Raw genomic sequence first — 12,580 nt, forward strand, 5'->3', positions numbered from 1 at the left:
ATAAATAAATAAAACAGAGAAGTGGAGTGCATTTTTTCTAGCATGAGTGACATCAACAGCATGGTGTCAGGACTGGTGGTTTCATGTTGTGTCTCATCCCCACCCTAGGACAAGCAATTAGCAGAGAGGAGTGTGGTTTACAAGTGGCGCAGGGCCATGTGAAGGCAACATGAGGAACAGGCTCGTGATTTGCTGCAGAAGTTTCTCCATGGGGAATCTTCGATCTTATCCCAACACAAAAAAACAATAGTGAACACGTCTGAGAGAGCCTGGCTATTGCAGTGGCTCGGCTGGTAAACCAGCACAGAAAGCGGCAAGCCCGGGATTTCTTCTTGGTTGCTCCCTCCAGGCAGCCTCTCCAGACCCGTTTCCATGGAAACTAAATTTAAAGGGACAACAAGAAGGAAAGGCAAACTTTCATTAATTCCTCATTTAAAATCTGAACCTTATGTTTGCCACAGAGACATTTCACACCATGGAGGAGGATCTGGGGGCCAGCTGCCGAGGAGTGGAGCTGTGCATTAATCACCAATTTTCTTCTTGTTTGCATGGAAACAGATGTTGTGTCTGAGAAAATAGATGGCAAAATTCAGTCTGGGCTGCATTAGGCAAAGTATCAGCAGCAGGTCAAGGGAGGTGATCCTTCCTTTCTGTTCATTACTGGTGAGGCTGCACCTGAAGTGCTGGGTGCAGTTCTGTGCCTCCCAGTTCAAGAGGGACTTGGACATAGCAGAGCACCTCTCCTGTGAAGAGAGACTCAGAGAGCTGGGGGTGCTCAGCTGGAGAAGAGGAAGCTTGAGGGGGCAGGGGGGATCTCACCAATGTCTACAAATACCTGGAAGGAGAGTGCCAAGAGGCAGGATCCACTTCTGTCAGTGGTGCCTGATGCTAGGACCAGAGGCCATGGGCACAAACTGGAGCACAGGAGGTTCCTTCTGAATACCAGGAGCCCTTCTGTGTTGTGCAGTGATGGAGCACTGGCACAGGCTGCACAGAGGCTTTGGGATCTTCCTGGGGATCTCCCAGGGCCACCTGGACATGGCCCTGGGGCACCCTGCTCTGGGTGTTCATGCCAGAGCAGAGGGGCTGGAGCAGATGGCCTACTGCCATGTTATCATCAGCTGCACACAGTTTCTTCTTAGCAGTTATAGGAAAGGACTAATGATGCAGTTTGACAGTGCTGATTGAAAACCACAGCAGCAGAAGACCAGAGGCACAGAAAGCCTGGTGCTGTCCTGTACCGTCAGAAACTTATGTGCTTTACTCAAAGCCCAGAGAAGATGAGGGCAGATGTGCACCCAGGACCTGGCAGTCAGAAATAGACATAATCAGATTAATTTAAAAGAAAACATTTCTCAGGAACCAAGTCAAGTCTCTACAGCAAAAGAACAAAATGGCAAATTGAGCACACTAGTGTCTTCTAACTACTAAACTGTCTCTCCTGTGAGGAAAACCTGTTTTATTGAAGACCAGCCCTAAAATGTGCCTTGGGAATGCCTTTCAGGTCCCAGGGATGTGGGCATATCTTGTCTTCTCCATAGATGCTCTCCAGGGGCAGTGCTGGGCACAATTTTTTTTTTGTTGATTCCTGCTGGAAGGAAGAAATCTCTCTCTCCCAGCTTTGAAAGCAGATTCTCATAAACAACATTTTTGGCCCAAAGAGGTTGCTTTCAGCCCAGCATCCATCTATAAGCACTGGTGGAAAGAATAAGCCTGCAGAGAAGTGGGGATAGATCATGTTCTCAGCCTGCACTGCGAGAAATGCAGCCAGTGAGGGTGTGGTGGCTATGGGGAGCTGCATGGGCTCAGCCTTCTCCAGGCTGGCATGAAGAAGTCATGGGATGATGACATTTTAGAAAAATGAGAGGTCTCTATGAGCACTACATTTTATTTTTTTTTTAATTTTTCCTGGTGCAGAGAAATCTCTGAGGGAGTAAAGCAGGCTGTGTACAAAGAAGATAAAATAAATCACATGGTAATCTGTGTATTATGAGATAAACAACATAGAAATCTGTATTGCTTTTTATGCAAATATCCCCCAAAATTCCATGTCAGGTAAAGTAGCAGATGACAAACAGTTTTCATACACCTGATTAAATGAATCAGCTATAATGACACAAAACTGCAAGTACTGAATTATATTAAGCAGGTAGATCTCAACTTGTATTTCAGTTTATAAGCAAGGCAGAGTGCGTGCATGGAATTACAACAAGAATAATACAATTTCTGTACTGCAGATGCATGACAACAGAGCAGAAAATTCTTGTTTTTGCAAGATGGAAAAATGGAGCCTCGCACCACTTTGGCTCCATTTCACAGTTCTGCTGGCCACCTTCCTATGAGCAGACACATCCTGACCATCTCACAGCCCAGAGACCCAGGTATCTGAGACCAAAGGGTTTACTCAAAGTCACACAGCTGGAAGGCTCTGTTTTGGTAATATTGCTGCTAATGGCAGATATGCTCAGGAATGGCTGGAGTGCTCTTGCTCCATTTCTGCCTGCTGAAGCCAAAGATGTTGTATGACCAGTGCCTCCCTGAGTCAGACTTGGTGTCTGATGGAAGCCTTTGCCAGCCGCAAGTGATTGCTTGTGTGTTTGGGATATTTCCTTTTCTCTTGCTTCCCAGCTTTCTAGAAGCCATTTCATCAGAAAATGGTGATGCCCCATAGCCTACTTCCGGACCCCCTCCCATGTGGAGGGGTTGCACTCCAAATCTGTCCAATCTTCCAGCTACCATGCATTGCAGAAACTGGGTGGTGCCTGTATCTGGGTGCACCCAGACTCAGCTGGAGCTGTGCTTAGCCTCCACAAGGTGGGAATATGCTTGGGCTTGGAGCTAGGGCAAGACTCTGCAGTCAAGCACCAAAGGGAAGCTCCTGGCAGAAGCTGGCTTTCACTCAGGAGCATGTATACAGGCAGGAAACTATTCTACCAACAGCCATTGCTCTGACTTAGTTCATTCCTGCCAGTGAACACCCTCTTTAACTAATTAAAGTGAGCAGGGCACACATTTGGAAGAGGAAAGCTGACAGGTGTAGATTGCTACAAGAGCTTTCACGCTGCTCGGGCACAAGTACCACACTGTGGTAGCAAAGCTCTACTGGCCAGCGTGGATCTCTGCTACCCTCTGAACATCTGATTCTGCAACCAGCAGAGAACCTGTGGCTTCTCCAGTGTGCAAGAAACTTGAATGTAATGCTTGGACTGCCAGGGCAGCCTCTTTGCCACTGTTAGCTGTAATGCATAATTCTCTCACCAATACTGCAGATAATCTATGTGAACTGGAAAAAGAAAGGAAATAATCTGTGGAAAGACACACACACATATATATAAAAAAAAGTCCATACACAGTGTGATACACAGTGTGATTATGTATGTTGGAATGAGAAAAAAGTCTGTGTAACTAATTCCCCCAAACAAGGCATGGGCCAACAAACTATGTAGCCGTTTCTCTGGCAGTGGAGGATTCTCATTTGGCACCCCTTCAGAAGCTGCCAAAACATATGTTGCAGCCATTGTCAGACAGCCTTTGAGCAATGTGTTAATAACAGGCTTGTTCACCTCAAGTTGTTCTGTGCCAGAGAGTGCAAAGGCATCAGGGTCATAGCAGAGTTCCCATTTCAGTACTGGGCACTGTAAAACCTTAAACATCCCACTGCTGTCTGAAAGCGTGACTCACATACCCAATTGGAATAGAAGGCAGTCTTTATTCCCAATCCTTTTTTGTTCTTCCTGTATGTTTATAAGCATGCACATTTTTTTATGCTATGCAGTTGAAAACATCTAGATTCCAAGGTGGGGGAAGGAAGTGCAGCCATGCTCCATAGTCACAGAATCATAGAATGGCTTGGGTTGGAAGGGACCTTGAAGATCATCAAGCTCCAACCCCTCTGCTGCATGCAGGGCCACCAACCTGCACCTTTAATACTAGACCAGCCTGCCCAGGCCCCATCCAACCTGGGCTTGCACACTTCCATGGATGGGGCATCCACAACCTCTCTGGGCAGCCTGTTCCAGCACCTCACCACTCTCTCTGTAAAGAACTTCCCCCTGACATCCAACCTCAATCTTCCCTCGCTCAGTTTAAAACCATTCCCCGTTGTCCTGATATTACTTACTTTTGTAAAGAGTTGACTCCCCTCCTGTTTGTAGGCTCCCTTGAGGTACTGAAAGGCTGCAATGAGGCCACCAAGCAGCCTTCTCTTCTCCAGTGCTTATTTTCAGCCATACTATGTCTTTCATTAATAATGTACATTGAGTTTGACTGTAGGCAGCTTGGCCTCTCATTTGTTTAGATTTTCACCATAACAAGGAGGGGAAAAAAAATTTAACTAAAATAATTAATATCAAAAATAATAATTAAAAAAAAAAAAAAAAAAAAAAGGAAACAAAATATTTGACAGGGTGTTTCAGAGATACTTGTCTGAACCTAATTTAAAATCATTTCATAAAAAGTGACAGTGAAATTGACATTATCTCTTGAAGTCAAGGCCTGATTTGCCTATCCTTGATATAAAATCTGCTAGCTACCATTTTTTCACTATCATATTTCAATAAGTGGTTCTAAGGATGTGAATTATTAACCCACTATAAAAGTAATGTTGGCTCTGTGCAGCTTTTTGCTTTCTACAGTGCCATTTCCTGTAGGTGAGTAGATGTAGGAACTAAATCCAACCTGTTCTCCAGTGCTAAACCCCTTTACCTTTAGTCTCATCCTTGAGTTTTTCTAGTGATGCAGCATGAAAGGTCAGCAGTACTGAACTGGTTGCTCATCTCCCGAACTTTCCTCTGAAGACACTGTGGAGAAGAAGGCATTTAAGTTTATGGGTGCTTCACAACCGATTGCTCCAGTATGCTGCAATACCACATGCATTCATGGAAAAGAACCACCAGTATTACCACCTTGAGCCTGGTGGTAGCTTGACCGTAGCAAATCTTCCAGCAGCTCTCCCTGAGATAATTCACTGGAAGCATCAGTTGTGTCTGCCTCATTACTGCTGCTTACTGTGCCTGGGTTCCCTCCAAAGTCTTTTCACCTGATGCCTGATGGCTGCTACTGCCAGCTCTCTTTTTTGTCCCTGGAGTGTCAAAGTGTTGGTGCTTTTCTGTACCAGTGTTAATCTAATCTGATCTAATAAACACAATTATTTAAAAGTGGTCAATCTCATTTTGTGATGTCTATGCTATTACTGACCTTAAATTTGCTCTCTTGACTGTAAAGAAGGACTTTCCTGCTAAATTGAAATTATTAAACTAGAACCAATAAAAAGGGCTACAGATCTACAATCAGATTGCATTTTACTGGATTTTTTTCCACAGATGAGCTTATACAAGCTCTGAAATTTTGCCCTCCCGTTTATTATGAGTTAAAAATGAAAGGAGGGTAGAAAGCATTTCAGTGAGCTTAATGGAAATAAGCTGAAGTGTAACAGAAGAAAACAACAAAACCAAACAGCAGTGACAAGATGATCCAGTGAGAGCATAGATGCCAAAGGGCTGTGAATGGGGCACGGAAGGTAACCCTGCTGGCCTCACACTGCATCCTTTTATCTACTATCAAATGGCGTGTGGGGCCAGAGGAAATGAATATGGTGAGCATGGGATTATTTATTATCAGCAACTATTTCCTTCTCATAGTCTTTTTCTTGCCAAAAATCTCAGCCTTATCACTTAGAACAGTTTTTACCAGAGGCCAAGTGTTTGGAATCAACAGCCTCCAAGGCACTCCAAAAAGCTTCCAAGGCACTTGCACCTTGCAGGCTACTCCAAGCTCCTTCCAGAAGCTCTTGACCTGTTTCAGGGATCAGAGGAGACCTCAGCACTCCCTACAACTACCTTGAAAGTAGATTGTGGTGAGGTGGGAGTGGGCCTATTCTCCCAGTGAATCTAACTAGTGATGGGGCAAGAGGTAATGGATTCAAGTTGCACCAGGGGAGGGTTAGAATGGATATTAGGAAAAATTTCTCCTTTCTAAGAGTGGTGATGCACTGACACAGGCAGCACAGGGAAGTGGTGGAGTCACCGTCCCTGGAGGTGTTCAAGAGCCGTGTGGATGTGGCACTGAGGGACGTGGTCAGTGGGCATGGTGGGGATGGGCTGATGATTGAAGTTGGTGATCTTTACGGTCTTTTCCACTATTAATTGTTCTGTGATTCCATACACGCTTGTCATTCCTGAGGAACCAGCTGCACCCTTCACACTGTGTGTGCTTAAGGGCGGATTAATGAATCTTTATCTCGTGAAGTTGAATGTTAACTTCTTTCTTAGAGAAGTGGAAACTAAGTTACCAGAAGGAAGGGGAAAAAAAATAATAATTAAAAAAAAAAAAAAAAAAAAAAAGAAGTGGATTTCTGACTGCAATTTCCTCTTCAGAGTTTCCAGTATTTTTCAATTGCTCTGCAAACTTCACCCTATTGCTTCTCCCTGCCCTAAGGCTAGCAGGACTTTGTGAGTTTAAACTACTGGCCTTCACATTATCACATTACTTAATTGCCCTCTTTTTGTAACATGCTTCATCTTCCTCACTTGGATAATCTTACTGTTGCTACAGTTATTTTTTTGAGACTTTACATTTAGATTCCTATTCTCACGCACAGGTTGCCTTGAAACTCCCATCTCTCACTCAGCACCAGTGCTTCTTCAATTGCATGCAACATAATCAGAGCATTTCCCTAACCTCTCCTTTCTCTCAGCCTGGGGATCAAAGCTCCTCAGCAAATTAGCTGTGCCTTGCTTTTCTGCTCTGTTGTTCAAGAAAGACTATTCTCTTTCTGCCTGCCTTGCCTTGCCCCTTGGATCAGGTTCATGCCCGCACAGCGCATTACCTAGTTACTTCTTACAGAACAAATGAAACAAAATCCTTTCAGGAACACCTTGATATAAGGCACAGCGTGTCTCCTGCCTTTAAAATCTCTGCCCCTAATGCTTGTTAGCCCACTGATTTACTGCTAAAGATTTGCTATCGTTGCAGACTCTGACTCAGCCGTCTGGCAAATAAATGCCAAAGAGCGGAGCTGGCCCCAGCAGAGATTTTCACTGATGTCTCTCACCCTGCTCTGCTCTGCTCTGCCCTGCTGTGCATCAGCAACATCTCCAAGGTCCCCCAGCCACTGCTGAAGGTCTGGACAGCAATGACTTGAAGTCACCCTTAGGCTTTATCCTCGCTTGCTGACATGTGCTTGGAAATAATATCTCCCTAGCTGCATGACAGCTCCATCACCTGAATTTGCTTTGTTCGTGTGGAGATCTTCTGGATTGTGAAAGAGGGCATCATTCTGGCACTGCTATAAGTAATGAGGCCTGATTTCTTATCCTTTTTTGTCCCTTGCTTGACTGACCTTGAGTTCTTCCTTTTGCTTTTTTCCCATCTGACAACTGAGTCTCCTGTAGCCCTTTGTCACGTCCTCTTTTCCTCAGCTTGTTCTCTTCAAATCCAGTGGAAATACAGTAACTTCAAGACACCTGCTCTCTTGCTCACATTTGGCTGAAGATCACCCAGTGTGCTGAAAATTGAGGATAGAGAGCTAACCTCTACCAGTGAAAGAGCATTATAGACAAAAATGTTGATAAAATAGGTATTACAGGTTGTGACTGGCACCCAAAAGATGGTGGCTGCTATGAGTCTCTGTTGATTCTGTGACTTAGGGATTGCTTCAGCTCTGGTATTTTCTCCAGCCATTCAGAAGTTGTTATAAGCCCACAGGTCTCAGACAAGTTCATGGTGTGAGGCAGAGCATGGAAATGGCACCCACCTACCCTGTCTGTCATCACTCAGCAGTCAAGTGATGGCTCACAGTCATGAAATCATAAATATTAGCACTACATTAGCATCTATACATTGCACTTAACTTTTAGTTAAAACAGAAAATGTAAGGACTTTCTCACTGCACTGAGAGCTGAGTGGCAGAACTGAGAATATTTTACAAGACTTGCCTTCTTTGCCCTTTCGTTCTGATCTCACAGTGCTGCTGCTGAAGAAAACGCAGACAGAGGGAGTGCCTTTTATCTTGAAGTTCCCCATCAGGGGATTTTGAGGCAAATTACAAAGGGGATTCCACTGCTTTTCTAGAAATATGGGCAATATGAAATCCTCAGTGTGACTGGCTGCTCAATAAAACTCAGCTTTTGATAATGAAGGCAGGTTGTGCTAAGTGCCCTCCTATCTCGATTATTTGTGTGTTTGGCATGACCTCCAGCTTGAGTTCTTTTGGATTGAGACATTTCGCTCTGGTGAAACATTATTGATTGAACCACGATTACAGTTTTGATGAGGGATATTGAAGTGACTGTTGGAGCAGCAGACAAATTCACAAGGAGACAACTGAATGTAAGACAAATGTGTGGCAGTTTCCTTCAGGCCAGATGCGAGCTTATCTGACATGTCTGGGTATAACAAGAAGCCTGGATATTAAACCACCCATTGCCTCTTCTGGGAAATGGTGCAAATTATTTCTGACAGCCATTCAGAGGCACTTTAGTTGAACAACCAAAATCATAGAAACATAGAATGACCTAGGTTGAAAATGACCGTAATGATCATTGAGTTTCAACACCCCTGCTATGTGCAGGGTCACCAACCACCAGACCAGGCTATCCAGAATCATGCAGCCCTTCCCTAGAATATTTCCTGGTGTTTTGAAAACATGGGATCACTTGCTCAGTCTAAAAAAATCACTGTCAACTGACAAAGATTCCTCATGCCCTAATAAATGCCCTAATAAATACGCTTCTAGCCTGTTAGAGACAGTGCCAGTTATTCACCTTCATCTTAGGAAATGTGAAATCTCTAACAACATTTTTAATGCATTTACTACAATTGCCCACTCTGACCCTTTCTAGAAATGAAACTTCTGCAGGCTGCTTTAGAGAGTGCTGCCTGATAGCAGATTCCTGTTTCACTGCTGTTAGTCTGCGCTTGTAAACAGTGACCCCAAAATAGCAACAGGAGTGTTCGAGCAGATAATATTTGCTGTGAAGAAAGAGATTTCACGACAAGGGCAGACCCCACTACCTCTACTTGAGTGAGTCATCTGTCTGTACACAAGGAGAGCTGTCAGGTTCAATAAGCCAATCTGTTTAGGGCTCTGGGTCCAGACTCATCTGGCTCCAATTGTCTGTTGTTGGGGATGAAAATGTGGACGGCTGTTTGCATTGCTGATTCTCCTCATGCTGGTGCACGTGCTCACGAATCTCCTCTTTGTGATCTGTGTGTGTGGGGGATGAATGTAAAAAAAGATAAAAATTAAGTCAAATTGAAAATGTATCTTCCTCAACATCAAATTTAATGCGCATTCCCACAAGGATTCATAAAAAAGTTTCCATGAAAATGTCACTGCAATTGAGAAGTTGAACAGCCAAAGAGTAAAACAGGCCAAAACGCAGGCTGCTCATGCAGCATTATTTCTGTGCCTCTAAGTTTCTGTGTTACAATAGAGCTCTGAATGATGTGATTACACAGCATTTACCTTGTCCTGTGTAGGTGTACATCTGCGTGATGGTTGTTGCCTCCCCAGCTTTTGAAACCATCCGCCAGTTTCAACCCAATTTGAGGATGGGATGAAAGTCTCAAAGATAGTATTTTGTCACAGCTACGTGGGAATTGGAAGTCCAGTGGAGGAAAAGGATGCTAGTAGGCATCCTGTGAGAAAGAGCCTACAGTGTAAACCCAGCCAGCACTAGATGCTTAGAGAGGCAACCCAAGGAAGAGATGCTAAAAAACCTCCATTTGTGAGAAGAGCCTCAGTTGGGCTGTTGATGGACTATTTATTCATTAGACAGAGCAGTCCTGTTTGGTCAGGTCTTCCTGCAGGGCCATTACTGCTGTGAGGAGTCCTGGAGCTCACACTGCACACTTCCTTCCCCCAGCAATGGAAGTTTTGCATGGGATATTCTGCAGCAGCCACTGCTGTAGTAGAAGTGTTTTGGAAACACTGAATAATTCCCTTCAGAAGCTCCCAGTGAAGATGCCTGGCTTCCAGGACAATAGTTTTATGTCTTTGCTGTCAAGTCTCACAATAAAGATATGAATGCAGGTGCCCCAGGAAGTACAGTATCCAACTGCTTCCTGCTCTCTTTTTCCCAGTGTACGCAGCATTTCAGAGTGGCAGTATTGTTGGAGCCAATGGTCTAAAGATACAGATTTTAGGTAGGTGTAATAGCTTTTAAGAAGTCAGCTCATCCAGCTGGAAAAAGCAGGTGAGTCTTAGGGCACACCTGCTCCTCAGGGAAGACATAGAGAATTTTAAACCTAGCTATGTATGGGAATATAGTAAGACAACTGCCTGAGTTAGACATCTGACAGCATTTATGGAATATAAGAAGATATAGATTATCTTCTCTGGAGAAAAGAGAGATAAGTAATTTGTAGAACAGTAGTGGCATGGTGTAGAACACTGGAAGATTTTTGAGCATGGTGAAAACAGGAGCATCATAATTTACTCTAAAACCTTACTACCCAGAAAGGTGATGAGATTCCCAGACTTACCGAAGGAATGTTTTGTGAATTTCCTTTGAGAATCAGGGCAGAGAGATCAGAAGTGGAATGACTACGCTGTAATAAATATTACCTGTTGGAGACACTTTGTCCTAGCTGACTCCTAGAGAGAGTTGAAGACTGTATCCTTTGACAGGCTGAGAAGAAAGAAAAAAAAAAGGTTTCTTTTATTACTGCAAAGTTGTGCCTACTGCATTTCAAACTCCCAAGCACTTGGCAGACCTTCACTATGTCAGCTTAGCTGCTAAACCATGAATTTCTCCCTGTGAAGAGTTTTAAATGTTATTTTGCAACCAAAAATGCTCAGCTGCTAATTTAAGGGTGTGCAGCAGTAAAAATAAGATGATGCCTCAGCTGCCTGTATCTCATTTAATCATGCTTGCTGTTGATATTCAGTTGGTGAGGTTCCTGGCTTTTCTGTGTACTGAAAGTCAGCTGAGAAATGCTAAATCCACTGTCAGGCAGCGTTTATTCTCAAGGAGAGCAGAAAGAGTCGGAGGAGGGGGGCCGCTCCTCAAACTTCACGTTATGTATATGTATATTTGAAGTCTTGTGGTTTGATCAGGTGTTGCCAGTGGACTGAATACGTGAGGAAAGCTGCAACAGCTGAAAGAGAGGGCCTCTAGTCCCCTGAGACCAGTAGTGGACTGCAGAAACCTCCTTGCCTTTTTCAAGACGCTCCATGAGTTCATGTGGGAGCACAGCCCATGACCATCTCACTATCATCCTGCCCAGTTGATGGTCCTACACTGTCTCATCCCTAAAGATTCAGCCTGGCACCTGCATCCCTTTCTACCCCACGCAGCTGAGCCCTGGCATGTGTGAGGGCGATGAAGAGATGGCAATGGACTTTCAGTTACAGAAGGGCACAGCTTGGACGTGTGTTCGTGAGCTCTGCTGGAAGCCTGCATACAGCACAACTAAAATAAACACGTGAAGCTTTCAGGAACGGCCTTGATTTCTCTACTCCTGGAAGTACTCTCTTCCTCTTTGTAGAATCCTTTTACAATGATGTCAGCATCAAAGAATTAAAGCTCTGCATTCAGTAAGTGACCGTGAGTGCACCCTTGTCGCTCTTGTTTTCCTCATCTGCGCTGATTTTGAAGAGGCAATTAAAACCCGGTGACTTCTGCAGCAGGCAGCACAGAAGTACGAGCACTGACCCACACGATCTGACGCACGAATAGCTCCCGGCTTTCATTTCACAGCTCAACTTCCCCATGGTTGCCATGGAGATGAAGTCTTGACTCCTTTATTTCCCTTGAAGACCTCAGGAAGGCCTTGAGGCCTCAAGCAAGCCGAGCACGTGGCTGGTTCCTCAGGGCTGGGCAAGTGCTGAGGCCCTGTGCTGCCCTGAGGTGGGCACGTAAGAAAGGTCAGAGCTGATCTCAGTGGCACCGTTCAATGCAGGTGCTGGTGAGCTGGATGCTAATGGGCTCCGTGGGGTTTAGCATCAGAACTTCAGCTGGAAAATCACCTGTGGCAATTTTGAATGCTGGCCAGACCTCTTTCCTGGGGCTTTGCTTTGTGGGCTGATCTGGATGGGCAAAGCTGGGGTAACACGCAGCACTTGGGGTACATCTCGTTTTCCACCTCAGACCTACTATTTGTATTCTGCCCGTGTGCTTGTAAAGGCTGAGCCTCACCTGGGTCTGAGAAGATGGGAGTTACCTTGGAAACTGCAGCAAGCCCTTGCTGCTTACTAGACAGCTCCCTCCAGGCTGTGTGCTTTGTGCACTCCAGGAGCCGGGCAGCCTTCTTTTCCCAAAGTTGCTCTTTTTCCAGGAAACCAAGAAGCACAGCACAAAAACACACCGATGGTTCCATGCAGGGTGTTGAAGAGCCGGGAGGTGAAACGCTGGCCTCTGTTTTACCCTCTGAAAAACAGAGTGAAAAAAGCAGTGTGGCTCTTGTTTTTTTCCAACACCAGCCTCTGCTGGGGGTCCTGGAGACTCCACTCCCAAGCTCATATTTGGCTCCTTAAAATTACATTGGAGGTTCCCTTCCAAATGACATTCAGGAGATCCCATACCTGGCAAGCTTTTTGTACCTATGGACAACCCTCTCCTCAGAAAACCTCCTTTGC

At 44.8% G+C, this 12,580-nt stretch overlaps 1 protein-coding gene across 1 annotated transcript in view; it reads right to left on the minus strand.

Annotated features, from left to right (window-relative positions):
• Positions 1 to 210, minus strand: part of GTF2F2 (general transcription factor IIF subunit 2) — a 91,070-nt gene extending 90,860 nt beyond the window's left edge. Inside the window, exon 1 of the mRNA XM_042868591.1 lies at positions 142 to 210. Within this exon, the coding sequence (XP_042724525.1) occupies positions 142 to 210 (69 nt within the window). The remainder of the gene's footprint in view (positions 1 to 141) is intronic.
• Positions 211 to 12,580: the final 12,370 nt, after the last annotated feature.

Source organism: Lagopus leucura, unplaced genomic scaffold, assembly GCF_019238085.1.
Source record: "Lagopus leucura isolate 7727_CA_CO unplaced genomic scaffold, USGS_WTPT01 Super-Scaffold_100001, whole genome shotgun sequence".
NCBI classification, from domain to species: domain Eukaryota; kingdom Metazoa; phylum Chordata; class Aves; order Galliformes; family Phasianidae; genus Lagopus; species Lagopus leucura.